At 34.9% G+C, this 27,134-nt stretch overlaps 1 protein-coding gene across 2 annotated transcripts in view; it reads left to right on the top strand.

Annotated features, from left to right (window-relative positions):
- The window catches only part of ARHGEF12 (Rho guanine nucleotide exchange factor 12), a 142,325-nt gene that overhangs the window by 52,381 nt on the left and 62,810 nt on the right, over positions 1–27,134 (top strand). The window contains exons 2-4 of one of the 2 annotated variants that reach the window (XM_068556549.1): positions 11,397–11,420; positions 12,959–13,044; positions 14,663–14,719. In XM_068556549.1, the coding sequence (XP_068412650.1) occupies positions 11,397–11,420; positions 12,959–13,044; positions 14,663–14,719 (167 nt within the window). The remainder of the gene's footprint in view (positions 1–11,396; positions 11,421–12,958; positions 13,045–14,662; positions 14,720–27,134) is intronic. The other variant, XM_068556550.1, reaches the window with a different exon arrangement.

The raw sequence follows: 27,134 nt of genomic DNA, 5'->3' as shown, positions 1-27,134 counted from the left end.
GAAAAAATCAATCGATTAATTGATTAAAATAATTGAATCCAAGAGAAAGTGGAAAAAAGTGAAAAGGGGAAACAAAGAACAGATGAGACAAATGAAAAGCAAATACCAATGATGATAGACTTAAACCTATCCATATCAGTAATCACATTAAAGGTAAATGGCCTAAACACCTCAATTAAAAGGCAGAGATTATCAGATTGGATAAAATAGCAAAGCCCAACTATATGCTGCCTACAAGAAACACATCTTAAAAATAAATACACACAATTTAAAAGTAAAAGGATGGAAAAAGATATGCTATGCCAACACTAGTCAAAGTAAAGTTAGCATGACTACATTAATATCAGATAAAGTAGATTTCAGAGCAAAAATATTATGAGGGATAAAGAAGGTCAATTCATAATGATAAAGGGGTCAATAAAGAAAAAGAAAACATAGCAGTTGTAAACTTTTATGCATCTATTAACAGAGCTTTAAAACTCATGAAACAAAAACTGATGTAACCATGACAGACAAATCTACAATCATTAACAGTGATTTCAATATCCCTCCATAATTGAAAGAAGTAGACTGAAAGTCAGCAAGGTTACAGAATACTTAACACTATTGACCAATTTGATCTAATTGCGTTTATAGAGCACTCTAGCCAACAACATAATACACTTTTTTTTTTTTTGCAAGTGCACTGTGGAACATTTACTAAGATAGACCATATTCTGGGCCACAGAATAAGTTTGAATAAATTAAAAAGATTTAAGTCATACAAAGTGTGTTCTCTGACCACAGTGGAATTAGGTTAGAAATCAATAAAAGAAAGATTTCTGGAAAGTCCCCAAATATTTGGAAATTAAACAGCAGAATTTTGAATAACCCATGGCTCAAAGAAGAAATCAAAAGGGAAATGGGAAATTATTTTGTGCTGAATGAAAATGAAAACACAAAATATCAGAATTTGTGGAATGCCACTAAAGCATTACTTAGAAAGTTATAGCATTAAATACCTATTAGAAAAGAGGAAAGGTCTAAAGTCAGTGACATCAACTTCTGTTTTAAGAAACTAGAGAAATAAGAGGAAATTTAAACCAAATTAAGCAGAAGAAAGAAAAAATAATGATCAGAGTAGGAGTCAATGAAGTAGAAACAATAGAGAAAGACAGTGAAAGCAAAAGCTAATTCTTCTGAGAATATCGGTAAAGTTGTTAAATCTCTAGTCAGGCTGATCAGGAATAAAGATGAGAAGACAAACATTACCAATTTCAGGAATCAGAGAGGTGATATCACTATAGATTCTATAAATATTAAAAAGATTGTAAGGGAATATTATGAATAGCATGCCAGTAAATTTAACAATTTAGGTGCATTATGGTTTGGAATTTTATAAATCCCAACAATATTAATATATAATACATAAGTATATATACCTATGTATTATATAATATATAAATAGCATATAAAATACATATATATGAACATATAAAAGACATATGTATGTGTGTGTGTGTGTGTGTGTCTGTGTATGTATATATATACACATATACATAGATGGGAGCTAGATTTCTCACTGTCAGATAGGGAAGTTAAGCAAAGAGGGAAGGTGAATGAACTCTGTGGTACTGGATTAGAATCAGAGACATCAGTATGAACTCATGTTTAGCTTAATAAATATGCAGATGGATAGATACTATACATGAGTTAGTATACACACATGAATTTCTTAGCTTTGTTTGCTGAGAGGGCCAAGAAGTGTTGACACCCCAGTAGCAGCAAGTACACTCAGCACCCAGATCTTGGTTTCTAAATACCATTGTCCAATAAAATGACTCCTTAGAGAAATGGTTGATTCTAGGGCTGGAGTAGGGAAGATATAAGATGAGTCTAAAGCACTTTGTAGTGCCAGAAACAGGAAGTGCTCAAAAAATAAAACAGTGGGGGCATGTCAAAGGGGTACAGGTGAAAGAACTCTCAATGGCTTAAGCTGAAATCATTTGAGCAAGAAAATAATGTAGTATTGGATTAGAACTCAAAGTATAAAATAAGTATACATGAGTTCATGCTGATAGAAATTATTGCATAAATAAGAGGAGAAGACACAAATTTTCCTTATGGGAAGAATTCCAAGTAGCATATGTAAATTCTGCCTCCTCCAGGAGATGGAGCTTAATCTTCCCAACCCCTAGTATGGACTGGATTTAGTGACTTGCTTCTAAAGAATAAAGTATGGAAAGGGGAAAAAAGGAACTTTACAGGGAGAAGTCTGGCAAATGCTAACTTAACCAAATGACCAAGGTTAACATTGCTAGTGATGTCACGTTGATATTGTACATCCTTTGATATGTGATAAGAAAGGCATTTCACCTCTGTGGTATTCCAGAAATAGGCCCACATATATATGTACAACTGATTTTCAACAAAAGTGTAAAGGCAATTCAGTAGAGAAAGGATGGTCTTTTCAACAAATGATTCTGGAACAATGGGATATCCATATGCAAAGAAATAAATTTCTATCCATACTCATGCCCTATACAAAAGTTATTGCAAAATATGTCATAGACCTGAAAGTAAAATTGAAAATCATTAAGCTTTTAGAAGAAAATGTAGGAGAAAAGTCTTTGTGACTTTGTGTTAGGCAAAGATTTCTTAGATATGACACCAAAAGTGTGTGCAAAAGACTGTTTCCAAATCACAGTCACATTCACAAGTACCAGAGGTTAGAACTTCAATATATCTTTTTGGAGGACACAATTCAATGCATAACAAGTGTAGTGGTTCCCAGTTTAGGGATTGCTTTTATGTTTAATGCAGGGGAACTGAGAATTTCTCTATATACTAAGTGCAATTCCCATACTGTGTAAGTAAATCACCTTCCATATCTTTGCTTACTTTTCTTGCAAATGCAATGATGGTGTTGTAATTAATAAATACAAGTTCATTTGAAAATATTATGAGTTTGTTGTAGCTTTTTGGCATTTATTCAATTTGTGGATAATAGACCTGTAACTGCTATTATGTGGATCTCTGCTTTGTTTGTCTGTTTTTACTTTTAACAGCAATAGTCTCTTTCACCTATCTTGTGCCAAACTTTGACACTCGGACACCAAAATAATGTTACATTGGCCCTTTGTCTTACAAAGTCTGTTCCTAAAACAGGTCCTTCAGCTTCTTGCTTCTGTGTGTTTCCTTAAGGGATAGAAATGAGTTCATGGGATTGAGCTAGGGGACTGCTGTGTCTTCTCTTTTCTGTTTACCTGGTACACACAGAAACTCCTCTTTACTTCTAGCCAAACTCCCATGTGGATTCCTTACTGTAGATAAATTCATCTTAAGGAAGAAATCAAGAGGGAGTGCATAACTTGAATTACAATGATATTTTGTTACAACATTGTTTATTATACTAAAAAGTGGATCTAGCCTAAATATTTACAAATGGGAATTGGTTAAATTAATTAAATAGCTATATCACAAAGTACTTTGCAGGTATCAAGAATTATCTAGAGCCCTGTTTTTTAAATCTTTATCTCATTTGTAAGTTCAATATATAAAATAAATAAAAGCTAAGCAGCTCTGATGTATGGGGAACCTAGAGTCTTCATCTACCCAATTTTGTCCTCTGAGGGACCTCTTTCGAACCTCTAGGATTTTATGCAGCACAGTTTAAAACCAGTGCTGTAGTGAAAAATGTAATGATGTAAAATTATGTTGATGTTAAGTTAAAAAAATTACCAAAACAATATGTCCAGTATGCTTTAAGTTTTATAAAAAGAACTTTTATACACTGTGTTTATACTATATACAAATACAATAATCTATATCTTGAGAAAAGATGGGGGAAATATTCATTAAAATGCTGGGTGTTGAGATTATAGCTGATTTTTGGTTTCTGTTTTGTCTTTTTAATTTTTAAATTGTGTGCATGTATTTCTTTGGGAATACAAGATATTCTTTCATATTAAAAAGTAGAGAACCATTGCTTAATAGGAAACTTACATTTTGGGAAAGATAACAGTCTCATTCCTCAATCCCTTGAGAGAGAGGAATTATCTTGAAAATGTTATAAAAATGATATTAGTAGCATAGATTTATTTAGAAATTATTAATATCAGTAGTCTTATGTGTTAAGTATGTTAGGATAAGTCACATTTTTAGCATCTAAGGGAGAAAGTGGAGCTGAATGTCAGTGAATTCAGAATGAACTGAACTTTGTAAAGCAATGATTCTCAATTCTGGGATGATGTAAGAAGAATGTCAAAATAATTAAAACACCCTTTCTCTCCACCTTTCCAGATTAAGTGCTCTGGTGAGCCATTGTTACTGATAAGAGTATACCTCAGCTCTAGTTCCTTGGTTTTATTTATTTATTTATTTATTTATTTATTTATTTATTTATTTTTGGGTGTGTTGGGTCTTCGTTTCTGTGCGAGGGCTTTCTCTAGTTGCGGCGAGCGGGGGCCACTCTTCATCACGGTGCGCGGGCCTCTCACTGTCACTAGTTCCTTGGTTTTAGATCAAGAAAAACTTCTGTAGAAGAAAGGGTGAGATGGCATGCATATCACTAATTTTCTCACCTTTGCTCCACAAAATCAGAGGGTTTTTTTTCTTTGTGGTAGTTTGAAAGTTTGGGGTATTCAGGTTTGGCAGCAGAAAGTGTGGTTTTATGGTAAACTAAGTGGACAGTTAAGAGGAATTGAGGAATTGTTAATATTTGATGGCAGAACCAAAGTGTTTATGAAGAGAAATCTCTCTAGTTTAAAACCAAAATTTTCATCAGAGCATTATATACGTAGACAGTAAAAGTATTTTCAATGAAAAATAATTTCCTCAGAAGAAAATAAAACACTTTTATGGATGTGGAAGGTGTGTTATATAGAAAATTTAATTGTAATGTTATTGGCTGTGATCAGTTTTTTTAGTAGTCTTATCTTTACCTATATTTTATATCCATATAGCCTCTAAATTTTCATTATTTATAGAAATATTTCATCAGCTAAGGAATACGACTTAAATATAAGGATATGTAATCAAAATACTTACCCATGAAGCATTTCTTATATAATTTATACAAGTCGTAAGTAGAAAACATAGGATATGCTCAATCCTTATTCCCTTAGAGTTCTTCCTGGAAAGTGTATGAGGTTTTTATTTCCTCAAAAGAAATAGACATATGTTGGTTTAGTTCAAGGAAATTGTGAACATTTTTAGAGTATGTGGGAACTAAGTTTATACTTTCCTCATTCCCTATATTTTCTTGTGATTTTGTGATTTTGGGGGCAGTCCTTGTCATTTAACTTGGGTTAAGTATAGCTATGGCAGTGATTAGCCTTCTTGTATTCAAGGAATGAGTGCACACCAAGTACCAACACCTGAAGGTAAGCAGAGATCAAGAATAATCTGTTGTGATTTGGGAGTTAGTGTAGTTTTGGTTATTTTTCCTCCTCCCAAGATTTTAGAAATAAAAGAGTCCTATTCCTGTAATTGTGTTGACACTTGATAAGAAATGTTTGGGCGCACTTAAGATAAATCCATTATAATTTGTTTTCTTGTTTAATTGGTATTCCTTGCTACAGAATTCTATTTTTTAACTGATACATAATAATTTAAACTTTGAGTAGAACTTTTTTATATAATAGAAAATAAAATATTATTTGACATATTTTATATTTTAATTTTATATTTTATGAAATTGTCAAGCTCTGATTAATGCTGAAGCTTGTCTCAGTGGCATCTCAATGCAAAAGGTAAAAAGCTAATAACTAAGACTTACTACTTCTTCAGAAGCACAATTGTATCTTTCTGCAAATTTGCAGAAAGCAGCTTGTCCTAACAAATTTTGCACATTGTCACTTAAGTTTACAAAATTTGAACATTTAATATTAATATATGTTATGTAAAATCTTGTTGGGAAACATGCCTATCCTAGATTGAGGCCTTTTTTTCTCTCTCTCATTTTTATTTTCACAAACATATCCTGAAATAGGGAACTGTGAAAAAAGATTAAGATTTAAATCCTTATCTCATGAAAATCATACATTGTCCCTGATTTATGTCATGAGATTATTCCGTAGAGTCCAGTTTCTTGCTGATATTTGTTTAATAATGGATTTGATGGTTTGAATGGTATTTAATGAGATGAGTATACTTAAGTAGTTTGAGGGTCTCAGACTTTTTCAAGCTTTTTTTTTTTTTACTCGTTTTTTTTTTTTTTTTTGGAGTGAATAATTTGAAGTCTAAAAAGACACTAAGTTAATGGTGATACTTATGATCTCAAAGGAAATTCATTTAGAAACCTTACAGGAAATACTCACAAAAGTGATAATGTTCCAGATTGTCAATAAAGAGATGAAAGTTTAATAAACTGTTATTTTTATTGTGAATGACTTTTTCCAGTTCAGAAGCAACCAATATGCAATTTATAATAGCTCTGGCAGAGGGAATTAAAATAATTTAGAATTTACTATTTGATTTGTCAAAGTATGTCCAAGAAATAAGAGACATTTACTTAGGGTCTGTCTTGTGTTTCAGTTCTTCAGTAAAAGTGGCAGTATTCTAAGCTATGTTTTAAAAGTTAATTTGAGATCTTACATTACATTCTAGTGAATCATTTTTGGATTTTACACAGAACTGAGCTCCTTGTTTCTTGTCATTCTGTGGTTTGTATTGCAAGGTCCAGAAGTTTAAAACTAATAACACCATGAAGAGTTCTCCATGAGTCATCCTGTCAGCTGTAGCTTCTGCTTTAGAGCCTTTCTGATATAACTAATTAATGTTTTATCGCCAGCTCTGCTAAACTTTTCATGCTTTGGATATATACACTAGTAAAAAAGTACAATGGTAGATAATGTTCAGACTTTTTTTGGCTAGTTCCAAAATTTTTAGTTCTTTTAGTGACTCTAAGCTAGACCAGTTATAAATTGTAAGTGGCAAAAGAATTTATGATTGGTGTTTTTTTTTTTTTTTGGTGGGGAGGAGGGAAGTGGTAGTGGTCATTTACTACTATTGGTTCTATGAATCTTGCTGTCCAGAGATCTAAAGATTGAATTAACCGTTCAGCTGAAGTCAGTACTATGTTCTGAATCCCTATACTTATGGGCACTGTGTATTGTAGACAAATGTTCTTTTAGCTGTTATGTTTGTTATTTTGTGAAAAATGATATAATACTTGAGCTAGCTGGTTCATATTCATATTAGAGTAATTTCAAAATTAAGTGCTATGCTTCAGGTTATTTAAATTATTTTATAGAAATATATAAATGAAAAACTCGATTTACATCTGGGACACAGAATGCCTTACTCATTCTTGATATTTTAAAGGAGATGAGGAAATAATGGACTTTTTTGCTAAGTGGCAGGTATGGTCAACATAATTTCACTATGTTTAAAAAAAAATCACTGACCTTACTTGCCAGGAAAATTAAAAGTTTTGGTCGTAACCTGATATTTTTTCTTACCCTGTAGCATCTGGGAAGTTTGTTAACTTGAGTAGTGCCATTAATTTTATATAATATGACTTGGCAAGTTAAGTTTATAGTTTCATCACTGGCTTTGAATAATGCATTTCTGTGGATTTTACTGAGCTAAAAACCGATTGGAATATTGTTAGCCTTTATTTTTATTTTCTATTGAATTTGAAGTCATGCAGCTAAAGCTCAGATTTTATTTTTGTTCTCCCTAATAGGTAATAATAATTAAGTGGTTACTATGTGCTAGGCAGTGCTTCTCATTTAATGCTTCTCATTTTCTGATTTAATCCTCAAAACAAACTCGTGAGGTAGGTCTAGTATTGTCACTGTTTTACAGACAGAGAGGTTAAGCAACTTGCCCACGGTCAAGTACCTTCTCACTGTGAAACTAGAGTATGAGCCTAGTTATATTTTTTCTAGGAGTCCCTGAACCTAAGGCCCTGAGATCACTTGTAATTTTCATTGACTATAACAATATTGGAATAGTCTGTTTTTTTCACCGTTGTTTCTTATCATCTTACGAGGGCTTGAGCCTTAGAATTACCTTAATTGTTATCTGTTTTGCAGAGTTCTTTGTCTAGTAACTCTCCTCACTGGGGTGATTTTTTTCCCCCTGCATTTTAATATCACTCAACTCAGGAGGTGTCTTACAATGGAATTTTTGAGGATTCTGAATTTGGCAGCTAACATTGTTTGACTGTTAATAAAAGCTTGGCCACTATCCAATGTAGTAGGTAAGATTTCCTTAACTTCCTCCCCTTCATTTCAGTTATCCATTATTAAGAACCATCTAACTCTGAAATTCCTCATCATAACTAAACCCAACTGAGCCCACGTGCCACAACTACTGAAGCCTGCGCGCCTAGAGCCTGTGCTCCACAACAAGGGAAGCCACCGCGATGAGAAGCCCGCGCACCGTAACGAAGAGTAGTCCCTGCTTGCTGCAACTAGAGAAAGTCTGCGCGTAGCAATGAAGACCCAGCACAGCCAAAAATAAATAAAAATAAATAAATAAATTTATTTTAATAAACCCCAAAAGACAAAAACCTGGCTAAAAAATGGAAGTTTTACTCCACTATATATTAATTATAGGCTAGGGTTATTTAATTACCAAATCACATTTCCCTCTATAATAACGTATCGGGAGGAATGGGAAAATAAGAAATTGGGGGAGGCCTCTGTATACTGCTACCTAGTGCTTTAATACTAGAGCTCAGAGCTAACAAGGAAAAGGCATCCTGAGTCAAGTGAGTGAAAGTGTTGTGACATTTAAGGCCCTTGGTTAGGATTTTTGGCATACGAATATGCTTAGTATAGGTAATCAAAAATAGGGACATCTAGTCACCTTATCCCAATGGCTCAAATTCCTGATAACCCTTTTCTTTACATATTATGGTTCTTCATATTGGCAGTTTGACTTTGTCTTATAACTAGCAGAATACAGGCACACATATATAAATATGCACGAAACATGTTCATTGTTGGCTAAATGTCCACGTCATCAATATGATACTTTCAAAAGCCAGACACATTTGATTAAGTAGGCATATCCAACATGTCAGCATTCAAATACAGCTGTTCTACTTAAATATCTAACCAAAGGAGATTTTCACAGTTTTATGATTGGACCATACAATGGACAGGGACGTGAAAATAGGGGATTTTGTACACCAGAATTGTTTCATCAGCCTTGTGTTGGGTTACTCTGTTGCTTAGAATATGGCCATTTCTCAGCCTTTAGACCTACCTTTCTGTAGCATTTGATAGTATTATCTCTTCTTTACTGGTTCCTAGGACAACCCTTTCTCTGTTCCGATTTATCTTCTTAATCTCCTTCATTGGCTCTCACATCCTTTCTCAGTTGCTGAGAAGCTAGGTTTCTTTTCCCCAGGATTTGATCCTTGGTGTTTTCTCTTTACCTGCTGTTTTAAATTTCAATGGCCATCAATAGGTGGGTGACTCAAATCTACAACTCTAGCCCCAAGTTTTTCTTTGGGGTTCTAGCTTTCTATTTCCAGCTATCTGATTACATCTTCATCTCAATATCCAGCAGATGGTAGGGATTTTACAAACCATGGGATTCTCTTGGTGAGTTTCTTAGCTGGAGCAGAGGGAAGAATGAAATAGCCAGGAGGGCCCTTGACTTTGTTACTTGCATACATGCAACTGCACATACATAGATAGGTACATACGTATTTCTTTGTTTTACCACATACTTGAAAGTGGAATTTGGTGACTAGAGAAAAAGTATTGTGATGTAAATAAAGATTTTCTTGAGAAAAGTTCTTTGTACTTTATGAATATAGTAAGTCGATTATGATAAGCGAGTTATACTGTAGGGTGGTCCTTCTTCTTTATCTTCTCATTCCATTTTTGTCCTCTTTCCCTTCCTTTCCATTCCCTTGTAAGAGAAAATAACTCAGGAAACTGGCTTACACTCAGTAGTCTGGGAACTTCCAGGTTTCTTTACCAGAATCTCCCTGGATGATGCAGTTTCTGACGCAAGCAGCATTGTTTTGGGGTAGGAGTTTTTATAATGGCTGTCAGTCCAAGCGGTTAAGGTTGCTAACTGCAGGTATTATCCTTTGCAGAAATTCAGCTGGGAATTCTTTTCTTCCAACTTTTATGTTCATCTTTAAATTTAAATCCCATTCCCTTCCACCTCCCCCAACAAGTAAGGATGGACTACTTAGGAACTCTTATTTCTGAAGATTTGGTAATCTTTTGTAATCAGTATATTCTCTAGAGCAGTGTCCTCTCTTTTATCCCAGAACCCCCTTTCCTTGTTATCCCTAACTTGGTCGTAAGTTAATATGCTATAGCTTATTAGGGAAGTTTTTAGATTCTCTGTCTTTTCCTGTGAATCAATTTTTATTTATGTAGGAGTTAAAGGGATTTGTAATTAAAGTTATATTTAGACGAAGGTTTTTTTTTTTTTAAAACTAAAACTACCTCCATGCCAAATAAAATAGTCAGGTATCATTTTATGTTTATTTCTTACTACCCTTACTAGTAGCCTTAAAAAAATTTACTGATATTCTTAATAAGCCCTGTCCTTATCACCTAAATAATCTTTACATAAAATGTTATAGGTTGAGATAATTCTAAAAAGGACAGAAATGAGAAGAGGTATGGGAGGATGTTTGAGAACACTCTTTTAGACTTAAGTTAGCATTTATGTATAGCATCAAACTCTTATCAAGAAGCTTCCAGTAATAGTTCCTTTAAAAAAGACAACCAGGAGAAAAGGCTGTAGTTCTTTTAGCTTACAGAACTGAAAAAAATTTTTAGGTACCTTTGTTTTCTACTTTTGGAATATATTTTTAATAACTGATAGTACCCCAATGGTAATTTTTTCTAGATTTCTGGTATTATCTAAACATAAATAATTGAGAATCATGATTTAATCATGATCAAAGGTTAGACACAGACCAACCAATAGAGCAGTAATCAGTACCCAGATATTTTGGATGGGGAAAGGTGAAGAAGGAACTTTCCTTGCTAGGAGAACTAAATATAATATTTTAATGGTAAAATATTTCTCTTTGCTTAAGTTTTGTTCGATCTGTAAAATGGAAATAATATCTTCATAGTTATTTTTTTAGGATTAAAAAGTAATACATGTGAACAGTTTAGAATAGTGCTTAGCATCTACTAAGCTCTCAATAAATGTAGCTATTGCTATTATTATTTGAATTTTTAAAAAGAGAACCCATACTCAGGGACAGCTGATGGTCAATGCACCTGCAATTTTAAGATTTAACAAAGTAGTTAAGATATTAAAAAATGGTATCCAACTCCACCTGTTTGTTGAATCTTGCTTTGGGAAAGTTAGTGTAAGATTTAAATCCCTTATTCTGGTTTTGTAGAATGAATAAGCTTAATAACAATCTTGCAAGTGAAATAACTACATCTATTCTTTTTGTTTTTTCTTTGTTTCAGGTTTCCCCTCAAAAAACCTATAAGGTAAGTTGTTCAGTTGCACTTCATATATTTAGGTTAAATTTTACTTAGAAGTGTTCCTTTGAAATTATGGTGCATTTTTGTGGTTTTAGGAAATGTGGATTTAAGTAGTTTAAAGTTTCAAAATGTTTTACAAATTTAAAATATAACAGGTGTTGCGTATTTTTTCTGGAAGACAGCATTATTTTGATGACATTTCCAATGTTTTTAATATAAGCATTTTAAAAGTTTGTTCAAATTGATGCTTAAGATCACTCCCTATGAAGAGATTTAATTTTAAAATCTATTGTGACTGTTTTCAGTTGTGAGTAGCTTGGGGAGTGTAAATGGATTGCCAGTTTTTGATGTGTTTTATCACTTGGGTAACTGTAACTGCCTTTTTAGTTAATGAACTTTGACAAACTGGATCAGTCTTAATTACCCTAAGACAGTAAAGGAAAAAATCCAAAATGTCCAAATATGTCTGTGCCTATATCTGTATCTCCATATTCATTCATTTCCTGGGATTTAAACGCCTCTTCCTCAGTACTCGTTCTTCAGCATCTTTTTTCTCTCTCATCTTAATTGTTGTATGTATTATTTAAAATGTAGGTAGTATGTCATTCCTAATTGTTATAGTACTTTTATCATTTCTAGTGATGGCATAGTCCAGGATACCAACGCTAATCTTGGCATTTCAAGTAATTAGAAGTGTATGTATTATAGTAGTGGTCTTGTTTGCTGCCCAGCCATTATCTGATCAAGTATAATTGGGTAGGTCATAGGAAAAATAATAATTCTTATGTCATCTGGGCCTTGGAAAGACTTCTGTGGCAAGAATTATAGGCAGGCTTTAAGAGAGCCTTGCCCTAGAGAACGAATGTATGGACACCAAGGGGAGAGAGCAGGGGCGGGGGGGTGGGGGGGTGGGATGGGTTGGGAGATTGGGATTGACATGTATACACTAATATGTATAAAATAGATAACTAATAATAACCTGCTGTATAGCACAGGGAACTCCACTTCACTGTACAGTAGAAACTAACACAACATTGTAAAACAACTATACCCCAATTAAAAAAAAAAAAAAAAAAAAAGCCTTGCCTAAGATTTTTCTTTTTTAAAACTGTTCTCATCCATGCTGTATTTACACAGTGATTTTGAACCTGGCCATAATATACATAGGGGTTGGGGAATATGTTTAATTACTTTTAGGTACTGTTCTCTTATCTGTTAAATGGAAATAATAGTGATTAACCTGTGAAAACCACTAAAAGGTTTTAAGCAGTTATTTCTCAGAATAAAATAGACTTTATTACTAAATACCACTCATTATTTTTAAGCACTTTTTGTAACCAGGTAAATAGACTCTGTATTAAACATAGCATAGACTGAATTTTAAAACTTCTTGAAAAATATAAATTAGAGAGGTTTATGAGACTGTGTAAGGTAAACTGATTTCTTGGCTTCTCTTTGTAAGACACACTTGGGATTTTTAAATTAAGTTTTTATTCCATTGATTTTCTTATAGTAAAATATTTAATTGCTTTTATTTAATTTAGGCATGGAAGTATTTTGAACCGAGAGTCACCAACAGATAAGAAGCAGAAAGTTGAGCGCAGTACATCACATGATTTTGACCCCACAGGTAAAGCGCTTTGTTCTGCCAAAGAATATTGAGAGTAGTGAAGTTTCCAGTAATAACGCTTTAAGCTGCATGAACACCTGAAACACCCAGCAGTAGCTGTTTGATCTGTTTAAGACTCTCCTTCGTCTTCAATTATGTGATATAAAACCTTTGCACTCAGGAGGAATACAAGCATTTTTAACTTTCAACACTATGGATTCCACTATGGAAACATCATTATAGGCTCTATTATATTTTAAAATAATGATGCTAATAGAAATGGTTATTGTATCATAATTGGAGATTTTGGTCAGACCAAGAACTTGGGTAAATCCTAGGTATGAACAGTAGTATGTTTATAAAATCAAGGCTATAATCAAGGCTTGATAACAACTACATATTCTGTAGTCATCTAAAAATTCAGGTGTGGTCATGGTAAATTGGAGTATTAGATAAAATAATTTAAAATTAATGATCATCTCATTTTAGAATAAGCAAATGAATAGAAATCCCTTTTTCTTCAAAGAGTATTCTAAACTCAGACAGCTGTCTTTCAATCTCAGTAGTATTGATCTTTCCTAGAGTTTTCATGCTGGTGGACTTTTGACTATTTATATTCTTAATTTTGTATGTATAGGTTGAACCCCTCTTGTAATATATAGGCCTTTGCTTTCCCCTTGTAAACCCACTCAGTATTTAATTTATAAAAATTGCTTGATAATTTTGCTTTTGTCATTTGAAACTTATTCTTTTGTTCATATACTCTTTTATTACTTGTATGTTCCTATGACAAAAGATGAAGTAAGTAAATGCTAAGGTCTCAGATACATAAGTATAATATATCTATTTTTAAGTATTTTCACTTAGAAGTATAATTTTTAATGGAGTATTTTTTCTGTCTAATTAAGATTGTTTATACTTTTAGTAAAGACTGCTAGTTTATTTTGAAAAATATAAATATTATCTAGGAAGGGAAGAATGGGAAGTGACACTAAGCTACTAAGTTACCTGCATCTTGGGTGGTAGGTGAAAAATGAAATCCCAATCATCAATTTAGGAGGCTTTGGTGGTGGAAGTATGTAATATGTAACTTCTTGCATCTCCATTAAGAAATAATTCTTTATTTCTGACACCTAGTTTTGATGTCATAGGGCTCAGAGGCTTTCATTTATATGATTAGTTACTGTCTTGATAATTAGGGTCACATGTTTCTGCCCTATGCTCATCAAAGCATTATAGTCTTGTTAGATTGACTTACTCTGTATTGGTCATCTGTGATGTGCCTGTCTCCAGAGACAGATTAGCAAAGTGGTATTCAGTGCTTCATAATGAGATTATTACAGCTTTTAGTGCTTTTGTCATCTCTACAATTGTCAGATGATATATTCTGTAGACTTTTCATGTATTGTTTTGTTTGAACATATTTTTATTGCACTGTCTTTTCTTTGATAAATCTAAAATATGTCATTACCTGTGCTGTTCGTGACTATTCTAAGGGCTATCACCTGTGATGTTCATACTTTGTGTTTGCACGATTTAACTTGATCATGATTCATTCTTTTTTCCCCCATGAATTTTTCCCCTTACATTGGTCTCCATATTTTCTATATCTCTCTCCTTTTCTCCCGCTCCTGTGCAGATAGCTCCTCCAAGAAGACAAAGTCTAGTTCAGAGGAGAGTAGATCCGAGATATATGGTAAGCTAATGTAGCCAATTCAGCCTTGCACCTTTGGAGCTTGCTTCATGCTGTTTCTTTTCTTTCTTTCTTTCTTTTTTTTTAACTGCAGTCTCTTGTGTCTGCTCTGCATGGCATGATCTGTTGCAGGGAAAGGGAGCCTGGGGTTTTAATGTGGCTGTGATGTGGAAGCTTAAGGTTGCTAGAAACTAACATTGTAGAGTAAGAATAGGCACATTACCCATCTTCTCCTTCGTCTTGTTTATGTTAGGAAAGTGATTATCTCTAATATGTTTGGGTCAAGTTTCTCCAAATAATATGGATGAGCTTTGAATTCTTGGCATTTTCTTCCCATGTCCCGTTTGCAGAGTTTGGATCATGTAGAATTTCATCAGTGCTACCAGTCTTTTTCTCTAAGTGTAGTACTGGTATAGTTTGATGTGTTAGCAGTTCTTTGGAATTTTAATTTTATTTTTAATTGTTTCTTTATTTTTAATTGCCTCATCATCTGGAAATGCTGTTCTTGTGTAATTTATCTACAACAGCAAAAATAGCCTAAGTATTTTATTTTTGTAGCATGAAGAACGTCTCTGCCTTTCATAAGTTTCCCCAAAGCGTATTCTCAATGGGAAAATTTCAAAATGACACCTTTAAAAAATAATCTTCACAAAGAGCAGCTTTAACCTGAATGGTCAAGTTTGCAACAGATGATTAAAACACTAATATTTCCAGGCTATGTCCTGTCTTCCAAAGATAATATAAACCATGTTTGTGAATTTCAGACACATTTTTCCTTTTCTCCTGCACAGTTTTACCTGCCCTCTTTTCTTGATTTGGCATCTAATTAGTGTTTTGAGAAAAGTGGATAAGAGAAGCACTGCCTGGAACCTAGACTTTTAAAGTAATCTCTGAAAGACCAGTAAGTTTTTTTTTTTTAAAAGAAGATTCCAAATTTGGCCTCAAAGGAAAACCAGGTCTTCTCCAGTAGAGCCAAAAGTCTATCAAGTGGAAGTTTCCCTGGGTGCAGCTGTTTCCTAGCTTGATATGCACATGAAAGGAAAAAATACGTGAAAATGCCCGCTTTCTCTTTTAAGACACTTTGTAATTTATATCTCCTGACCCTTGAACACATGATGTCAGATACTGTTTAGTATTATGAGGCCTGTGTTTGGTTATAAATCAGTTAATGCCTCTGTGTTAGATACATACATATAGTTCTTTGCTTGGGTTTATGTGACCAGTACTTTTTCTGTGTAGTTAAACCTTTTACAGTAGTTCAACAGGAAGTGTGTACCATGCCCTACAGCATGTCAAGTTCATGCTTTTTCTTCCTTCCAAAGTATTTGGCTCCTCATAAGTTCTTGAGACTCTGTCTTTCTGTTCTATATAAAGAACTTTCTATGGTTTATTCTCTTCTTAGGAATGTGAACACTATCTTTATAGCACCATTCTTTTCCAGCAACCTTTGCAATGTTGTAATTTCATCTCCCCCACCATTTTCCTAGATCTGTGGTATGTATGCAGAAGCTTGCTGTTTGCTTTGGATGAGACTAACAATTTAGGAATCCATGACTAGAAATAGTATACTAAGATTTTTCTTACCAGCGATGGGAATATTAACACTAGTTCAGACATGCCATTGGCTTGGTGGTAATAGAAACATTTTAAGTGGTAATGGGGAAGTAAGGTGTGGCTTCTCTGTGTTTGTTTCTTGAGAACCCTTGAAATACCTTTTTTGGAAGGAACTGAGCCATGAGTTCTCAAAAAGCACTTTTGAGAGGGATGAGTTGATCAGAACAGAGTTAGCATGCTAACTTAAATCTCTTTGACATTACAAATATTTTATCACCTGTGTGAATAGACTTCTTCAGACTGTGTGCAGTTAGCGTGGGTGAAAAGGAATCTCTAGAGAGTTATGGAAAGCTTGGAAATACTGGTATATGACTGAGTAGAATCATAGCAACTGGTGACATTGCTTTAGTGTAGGGTCTCTTAACAAGCCCACTTTTAACTTTTAAGATTATACATTGTCTTCTCTTGGGGTAAAATTGTTAGCTGGGTACTTCACACAAATACTAGTCATTCACTTACAAATTATTTATTTAAACTTCCCTAGCCATTTTTAGAGCCATTTTGTGAGATAGATTTACTTTGCTCATTTTAAGAGGAAACCAAATGTTTGTTTTGTATTCACTTCCTTGTTAAGTTTCTGCCCAGCGCAGTAGGTCAATATTTGTTCCTTTTCCCCTCTGAACCTTTTGGAGTCTGTTGACCATGTACAGATATATTTTCTGATCTGCAATTTTAATGATACTTAATTTTCTATTTTCCTTACTAATATTGTAATGGAGAAATTTTGTGGGGGTTTGAGGAATATGAGAGATTTAGCAGGGGAATTTTGAGTTAGTCTACAGCTTCTTCCTAACTTCTGTCTTGGTGTCATGAAGAGATTACAGCTGATGGTGTTATGTACAAGAAAATAAACCATGTCTTTTTGAAACTGTCCTAGTCTGTTTCAAAAAGACTTCTCTAACAAACTACCAGAGGGGCTTCTATAACAAAATACCAGAGACTTGGCTTAAACAACGGAATTTTATTTCCTCACAGTTTTGGGGACTAGAAATATGCAGTCAGGCTGCCAGCATTGGTCAGATTCTGGTGAGAGCTCTTCTCCGGGTTTAAAGACGGCCACCTTCTTGCTTTGTGCTCACATGGTCTTTTCCTTGGTGCAAGCACGTGTAGAGAGGGAAAGAAGAGAACAAGCTGTTTGGTATCTTATAAGGATACTAATCCCAGCATGAGGGCCTCACTCTTATGAGCTTATTTAACCCCAATTCCTCCCCAAAGGCCTCATCCCCAAGTACTATCATGTTGAGGGTTAGGGTTTAAACATATGAATTTTGTGGGGGTGGCACAAACATTTAGTCCATAACAGAAGCGAATTGTTAGTACTTGAAATATCCAGGTTTGGATACTTCAGAGTGTATTTTCTTTTAATTCATATGTATTTTTTTTATTCCAGCTTCTCATATCTGTAAAATGAAAACTTCTTGGTTTGATTTTTACTCTCACCAACTTATTATTCTCTCTTTTTTCTTCAACCTTGTGAAGAGCATTCTACATGAACCTTCTGTGTCCTCATAAATCACTCACTTCCTAACCTCTTAAAATCGGACTTCTGAACCCATACTATCTGGAAGGTGAATCAAAATATCCAACTTGAAAATTTTTGAACTTTTTCTCAGTTCTCAGCTTCCCCTTGTGCCATTAGGCAATGTTGATGCCCTTTCTTTGGTGTATATAATATTAAATCAACCTGTTTCTTTTCTCTTTATAATGGTTTTGTCTTTTCTGTACTTGATTTCTTTTTCCATATAAATATAGGCATGACTCAAGTTTCTGTCCCTAATCTTTCTCCCTGTTTCCAGTCTCATATTTATAACTGTTTGCTGAATACTTGCACTCTAACTATCCTTCAAATCCAAATGAGCAATCTGGAATTTATCATTGTTAACTATGGCTGGAAATCAATCTTCCCCTTGATTTCCCTGATTCTTTTAATGGCATGGTCATTTTCCCATTTACTTAGTCTTATTTTCTTAAATTTATCTTTGACTTCTCCCTTTCTCTTGTCCTCTATTGTCAACTACTTGCTAGGTTTAATTGATTCTACCATCACATTATTTTTCACCCCCTGCTGTTTGGTTTCATCTCCACTGCTTTGTTCAGTTTGTCATCATGTCATTCGACTATTTTAATAGACTTATAACCTTCTTTCATGTTTATTTCACATTGATTCACTTCCTTTTCTCCATTCTACTGTATTCAGTCAGGTGAGTGTTACTGAAGTAAGGATTTGGTCATTCACTTTTTGGGAAAGTACAAATAGTTATTAAGATATGCCGTAATTTGTTTCCAATTCATCATTCTCCATTAATCTAGTACTGTTCGCCCAAAGGTACCAGACTGTCCTCCAAATTTTCCTTTCCCGGTTGTGGCTTGGTCCTCTTTGCTCATGCCATTCCCATTGTTTTGAATGGATTATCTCCTATAACTCACTATTAGAATCCTCCCCATCCTTCAAGGCCTAGGTTCAAATACTGCCTCTTTCATAGGGCTTTCCTAGGTTTACCCAGTTACTTTTGTTGTCTGAACTTTGACATCCTGCTTTGTATCCAGTTATTTGTATTTATATTCATCTTTGTATCTCCCATAATGCCTGACACACTGGAGTCACTCAATTAAGTGAGTTTTGAATGAGTGGTTGTTGAGATTGGGATGAAATATTTTAGTAAAGAGAATTGATGGAATACAATGTTGATTCATCATAATTGGACTTTTCTTTCCTTTGAAAAATTTTAAGGTAGAAGAAAATGTAACTTTGAAAAGAGACTTACTGTTGGTTATAGACTAAAAGAATGAAATCGGCATGCTTGGAACTTAGGCCTCCTCTTGCTGGCAGCATTATGCATTTAGAATCAAGAAACTTCTTAATCAAAGGATTATCTGAGGTCTAACTCATAAAACATGATGTCTGGCAGCAGTTTAAAAATGAGCTGTTTTTATGGAGTTGCACATGGTCTTTCTCCACACCCTTCCCTGAAGCTAATTTTTAAGAGGTGAGACTTAGAGAAGTTTGGTCATGTAATAAAGTCAAAGGTGAAGAAAGACTAATGTGCTTTTCCTAAAGTAAATGCAGTATGAAAGGTTTAGCATGTTGCCTTGCATTTTCACTAGTTTTCTGTTTGGCAATATAGTTGTTGCATTGTTCAAGGAATGTATTACAGTGAAACTTGAGAATACTTTTTCACCTTTTTCAGAATACCTTAAAGACTTCTTCCCCTCCCCACAGCAAAGCATTACAAAGACTTAATTTTTTTCACTTTCAAAATACAATCCTTGGTAATTCACTTTTGAGTAAAAAACAGTCTTTTTTATATGGGTTTCAAATGCTGCATTGGAAAGGGGGATCAAGGTGGTGGAGTAAGAGGATATGGAGCTCATCTACTCCTAAAAACATGAAAAATACGTCCACATGTGGAAAAATTCTCACTGAAAACTAACTGGAATCTGGCAGAAAAACTGCTATACAACCAAGGCTGCAAGAAAGAGTCCCACGTAATTGGGTAGGATGGGAAGAAAAGCATCAGGCTGAGATCTCTGCCCCTAGAAGGGAACTAAGAGGAAAAGGGAGATAGCATGGGTGGACACTCACCCTGGGGAGCCACAGACTGGGCATCCCAGTTCTGGGATCCTCTGTAGAGGAGACAGGCCTCCTTGGCTGCTTGGAGAACCAGTGGGACAAATAGAAAAGCTGGAGAAGCCTAGACTCCACTTGTGAGGAGTATGCAGGTACTGGCTTGCCAACAAAACACACACTTAAAAGGAACAGAGCCAGTTGGAGCCTGACCATCAGAGATTCTGCTCCAGCAAATTGAGAGCAGACCCCACCCCTGACAAGGCGGTGACTGCCACTGAGTAGAGAGGAAATCTAGCCTTAGACCCTGTGCAGCCTCTAGTTCCCCCAACACCAGCCACACTCCCTATCAGGGTGATAGTGGCTAGCGTACCCTGAGGAAAAATGTGGCTGGCATCTACATCAAGTTCAGCCCTCACACCAGAGACACTGGGCATATACAGTCTACAGTGGGATGCTCCCAGATAAAAACATCTCTCAAGACCACAATGGATAACTGTTTCACCTAAATTCATAGAGACAGAGAACATTAAGTAAAATGATAAGGAAGAGGAACTACTCTCAAAAGAGCAAGAGAAAACCCCTGAAAAAATAAATAATGAAACAGATAATCAGTCTACCAGATAATTAATTCAAGAAGTTTGTAATAAAAATGCTAAATGAGTTAAGAAAGAGAACTGATCTAAGCACAGATCATTTTAACATGGAACTAGAATCCATAAAGAAGACCCAATAAAAAAATAGATAATTCAACTTCTGAGATAAAAAGCACTCTAGAAGCAATGAATAGCAGACTGAATGACGCAGAATGCATAAGTGATCCAGAAGATAGAATAATGCAGATCACCCAGTAAAACAGCAAACAGAAAGACAAATTAAAAAAAAAAATAAAAGCAACATATGAGAACTTCGGGATAATATAAAACATGCCAATGTTTATATTAAAAGGGTTCCAGAAAGATGAGAGAGAGAAACAAGGGGATCAAACATGTATTTGAAGAAATTATGACTGAAAACTTCTCAACCTAAAGAAGGAAACACATACCCAGTTACAGAAAGTATAGAGGTTCCCAAACAAGATGAACCCAAACAGACCCACACCAAGACATATCATAATTAAAATGGCAAAGTGTAGTTAAAGATAAAGAGAGAAGTCTAAAGGCAGCAATAGAAAAACAAAGAGGCATACACAAGGGAATCCCCATAAGGCTATCAGTTGATTTCTCTGCAGAAACTTTGAAGGCCAGAAGGGAGTGGCATGGTATATTCAAAGTCCTGAAGGGGAAAAACCTGCAACCTAGGATACTCTACCCAGCAAGATTATCATTTAGAATAGAAGGAGAGGTAAATAATTTCTCAGAGAAGCAAAAACTAAAAGAAGTCAGCAATACTAAGCCTACCGTAAAAGAAATGTTGAAAAGTCTTCTCTAAATGGAAGAGAAGTAAGAATCTACAGGAAAGGGAAAATCCCAGTGGGAATGGTAAATATACAGTAAGGATTGAAGATCACTTTTAAAAAATTGTAAAAGCAACTATAAATACAATAAACAGTAAAGGGATAAGCATGAAGATGTAAAATATGACCTCAAAAACACAAAATGTGTGGGAGAGGAGTAAAAAATGTAGATCTTTTAGAATGTTTGAACTTAAATGATTATCAGTTTAAAGCAAGTAGATATAATTATGGGTCACCATATATGAACCCAGTGGTAACAACAAATCAAAACCCTGCAGTAGAGGGTACTGTAAAAGAAAGGAAGAAAGGAATTCAAGCATACTACAAAAGAAAATCATCAAACCACAATGGCAGAAACAAAAAGAAGAGGAAATGAACTATGAACTACAAAAACAACTGCAAAACAAGGAATAAAATGGCAATAAGTACGTACCTATCAGTAATTACTTTAAATGTCAATGGACTAAATGCTCTGATCAAAAGACATAAGGTGGCTGACTGGATTAGAAAACAAGAGCCTTCAATATGCTGCCTACAAGAGACTCACTTCGGGGTGAAAGACGCACACAGACCGAAAGTGAGAGGATGGAAAAAGATATTTCATGCAAACAGAAACAACAAGAAAGTGGGGGTAGCAATACTCATATCAGATAAAGTAGACTTTAAGACAAAAGCTATAATGAAAGACAGAGAAGGGATAAAGGAATCAATACAAGGGATTATACGATGAAAAAGGGATCAATACAAGAAAAGGGTATTACACTCGTTAAGATATGCACACCCAGTATAGGAGCACCTAAATATACAAAGCAAATACTAAGAGATGTAAAGGGAGAAACTGACAGTAATACAATAATAGTAGGAGGCATTAACACCCCACTGTCCTCAATGGACAGATCATCCAGACAGAAAATCAGTAAGGCAACAGAGGTCGCAAATGACACAATAGATCACTTTGACTTAATTGATACCTACAGGACACTACATCCCCCCCAAAAATGCAGAATACACATTCTTTTGAAGTGCACATGGGACGTTCTCCAGGATAGATCACATACCAGGTTACAGAACAAGCCTCAACAAATTTAAGAGCATAGGAATTATATCAAGCATAATTTCCAACCACAACAGCATGAAACTAGAAATCAACTACAGAAAAAAAAAACAGGAAAAGAACAAACATGTAGAGACTAAACAATATGCTACTGAAAAACCAATGGGTGAATGATGAAATCAAAAAGGAAATTGGGAAATACCTCGAGACAAATGAAAATGAAAACAAAACTTTCCAAAATCTATGGGGTGCGGCAAAAGCAGTTCTAAGAGGGAAGTTCATAGTGATACAGGCCTTTCTCAAGAAACAAGAAAAATCTCAGATGACAACCTAACCACCACCTAAAAGATTTAGAGAACACACAAAGCCCTAAGTCAGTAGAAGGAAGGAAATAGTAAAGATTAGAGAGGAAATAAATTAATTAGAGATAAAACAATAGAAAAGATTAATGAAACCAAACAGTATTTTTTTTTTTATAGAACATTGCTCTTTTTTTTTTTTTAAAGATTTATTGATTGATTGATTGATTGCTATGTTGGGTCTTCGTTTCTGTGCGAGGGCTTCCTCTAGTTGCGGCAAGTGGGGGCCACTCTTCATCGCGGTGCGCGGGCCTCTCACTATCGTGGCCTCTCCCGTTGCGGAGCACAGGCTCCAGACGCGCAGGCTCAGCAGGTGTGGCTCACGGGCCCAGTCGCTCCGCGGCATGCGGGATCTTCCCAGACCAGGGCTCGAACACGCGTCCCCTGCACTAGCAGGCAGACTCCCAACCACCGCGCCACCAGGGAAGCCCAAACGGTATTTTTTGAAAAGACAAACAAAATTGATAAACCTTTAGCCAGATTCACCAAGAAGAAAAAAGGATGCAAATAAGAAATGAAAGAGAATAAAAACAAAAATAAACAAATAGGACCTGTTCAAACTTATAAGCTTTTGCACAGCAAAGGAAACCATAAACAAAATGAAAAGGCAACCTACAGAATGGGAGGAAATATTTGCAAATGATGTGACCGACAAGGGCTTAATTTCCAAAATATACAAACAGCTCATACACCTCAACAACAAAAAAACAAACAACCCAATCGAAAAATGAGCAGAAGGCCTAAATAGACATTTCTCCAAAGGAGAAATACAGATGGCCAATAGGCACATGAAAAGATGCTAAACATCACTAATTATTAGAGAAATGCAAATCAGAACTACAATGAGGTACCACCTCACCCTTGTGAGAATGGCCATCATTAAAAAGTCTACAAATAACAAATGCTGGAAAGGGTGTGGAGAAAAGGGAACCCTCTTACACTTTTGGTGGGAATGTAAGTTGGTGCAGCCACTGTGGAAAACAGTATGGAGGTTCCTCAGAAAACTAAAAATAGAATTATCATATGTTCCAGCAATCCCACTCCTGGGCATATATCCAGACAAACCTATAATTCAAAAAGGTACATGCACCCCTATGTTCATAGCAGCACTATTTGCAATAGCCAAGACATGGAAACAACCTTCATTGACAGATGAATGGATAAAGAAGATGTGGTACATATATACAATGGAATAGTACTCAGCCATAAAAAAGAACGAAGTAATGCCACATTTGCAGCAACATGGATGCAGCTAGAGATTATCATACTAAGTGAAGTAAGTCAGAAAGAGAAAGACAAATACCATATGATATCATTTATATGTGGAACCTAAAGTATGACACAAACGAACCTATCTATGAAACAGAAACAGAATCACGGACATAAACAATAGACTGGTGATTGCCAAGGGGGCGGGGGGTGGGAGAGGGATGGATTGGGAGTTTGGGACTAGCAGATGCAAACTGGTATATATAGAATGGATAAACATTAATGTCCTACTGTGTAGCACAGGGAACTATATTTAATATCCTGTGCTAAACCATAATGGAAAAGAATATGAAAAAGAATGTGTATATATGTATAACTGAGTCACTTTGCTGTACAGCAGTAATTAACACAACGTTGTAAATCAACAATACTTCAATTAAAAAAATATACCAAAAAACAAAACAAACAAATAAAAAAAAAGAAATGAAAGAGGAGAAATAGCATCTGATACCACAGAGATACAGAAAATCATAAGAGAATACTATGAACAGGTATATGCCAACAAATCAGACAACCTAGAAGAAATGGACAAATTTCTAGAAACATACAGCCTGCCAAGACTGAGTCAAGAAGAAACAGACAACTTGAACAGACCAATCACTAGAAGTGAAGTTGAGTCTATAATTAAAAAAAAAAAAAAAAAAAAAACTCCCAGCAAACAAAAGTCCTGGACCAGATGGCTTCATAGGGGAATCCTACCAAACATATAAAGAACTTATACGTATCCTTCTTAAGCTATTCCAAAAAATTGAGGAGGAGGGAACACCCCAAAATTCATTTTATGAGGCCACCTGATACCAAAACCAGACAAAGACATTATAAAAAATTACAAGCCAGTATCTTTGATAAATATAGATGCAAAATCCTCAACAAAATATAAGCAAACGAAATCCTACAATACATAAAAAGGATCATATACCATGATCAAGTTGGATTTATTCCAGGGTCACAAAGATAGTTCAACATACACAAATCAATGTGATACACCACATTAACAAAAGGAAAGACAAAAATCACATGATCATCTCAACAGATGCAGAAGAAGCATTTGACAAAATTCAGCATCCATTCATGATGAAAACTCCCATCATAGTGGGTATAGAGGGAACATATCTCAACATAGTAAAGATAAAACAAACACACAGCCAACGTAATACTCAACAGTGAAAAGCTGAAAGCCTTCCTGCTAAATTCAGAAACAAGGCAAGGATGCTCACTCTCACTGCTTCCGTTTAACATGGTATTGGAAGTCCCAGCCACAGTAATCAGACAAGAAAAGTAAATAAACGTTATACAGATTAGTAGGGAAGAGGTAAAACTGTCACTCTTTGCAAATGACATGAAACTCTAGAGAATACTAAATTATCTGCTGAGAAACTACTAGAACTAATAAATGAATTCAGGAATGTTGCAGGATACAAGATTAATATACAGAAATCTGTTGCGTTTCTATACACTAATAATGAAATATCAGAAAGAGAAAGTAAAAAAGACAATTCCATTTAAAATCACATCAAAAAAATAAAATACTAGGAATAAACTTAAGCAAGGAAGTGAAAGAACTTTACTTTGCAAACTGTAAAACTCTGATGAAGGAAATTGAAGATGATTCAAAGAAATGGAAAGATATCCCAGGCTCTTGGATTGGAGGAATAATATTAAAATGGCCATACTATCCAAAGCAATCTACAGATTTAAATGCAGTCCGTATCAAAGTACCCAGGACATTTTCTGCAGAACTAGAACAAATAATCCTAAAATTTATATGGAACTACCAGAGACCTCAAATTGCCAAAGCAATCCTGAGACAAAAGAACAAACTGGAGGTATAACCCTCCCAAACTTCAGACTATACTACAAAGCTGCAGTAACCAAGACAGCATGGTATTGGCACAGAAACAGACACATAGATCAATGGAACAGAATAGAGAGCCCAGAAATAAATCCACGCATCTACAGTCAATTAATCTACAACAAAAGAGGCAAGGTATGCAATGGAGAAAAGACAGTCTCTTCAACAAGTTGTGCTGGGAAAGCTGGACAGCCATGTGTAAAACAATGAAATTGTAACATTCCCTCACACTATATACAAAAATAAACTCAAAATGGTTTAAAGACCTAAATGTAAGATCTGAAACCATAAAACTCCTAGAAGAGAACATAGGCAGAACACTCTTTGAAATAAATTGTAGCAAAGTTTTCTTGGATCAGTCTCCTGAGGCAAAAGAAATAAGAGCAGAAATAAACAAGTGGGACCTAATTAAACTTAAAAGCTTTTGCACAGCAAAAAATGAAAAGAGTACCTATGGTATGGGGAAAAAACATTTGCAAATGATGTGACCAGCAAGGGGTTAATATCCAAAGTATACAAACAGCTCATACAATTCAATATTGAAAAAAAAGAAAACAAAACCCAAGCCAATCAGAAAGTTCACAGAGGAATTGAATAGACATTTTTCAAAGAAGATATGCGGATGGGTAGCAGGCATGTGAAAAGGTGCTCATCATTGCTAATTATTAAGAAATGCAAATCAAAACGACAATGAGGTATCACCTCACACCTGTCAGAATGGCTACCGTTAAAAAGTCTACAAATAACAAATGTTAGAGAGGATGTGGAGCAAAGGGAACCCTTGTACACCATTGGAGGGAATGTAAGTTGGTGCAGCCACTGTGGAAAACAGTTTGGAGGTTCCTTAAAAAACTAAAAATAGAACTGCCATATGAGTCAGCAGTTCCACTCCTGGGTATATATCTGGAAGAAGGAAAACACTAATTTGAAAAGACATGTGCACCACAATGTTCATAGCAACACTACTTACAATAGCCAAGATTTGGAAGCAACTCAGGTGCTTGTCAGCAGATTATTGGATTAAGTAGATGTATATAGCACAGGAACTACATTCAATATCTTGTAATAACCTATAATGGAAAATCTGAAAAAATATATATGTATATAACTAAATTGCTTAGCTGTACACCTGAAGTTAACACAATATTGTAAGTCAACTATAGTTCAATTTGAAAAAAGGATGTCTTGTGTATACACACACATAGAGACACATACACACACACCAAGAAATATTACTCAGCCATAAAAG

The sequence above is a fragment of the Eschrichtius robustus genome, chromosome 11 (assembly GCF_028021215.1).
Source record: "Eschrichtius robustus isolate mEscRob2 chromosome 11, mEscRob2.pri, whole genome shotgun sequence".
NCBI lineage: Eukaryota > Metazoa > Chordata > Mammalia > Artiodactyla > Eschrichtiidae > Eschrichtius > Eschrichtius robustus.
The sequence above is the reverse complement of the archived record's forward strand: the minus strand, read 5'-3'. Positions and strand labels throughout refer to the sequence as shown.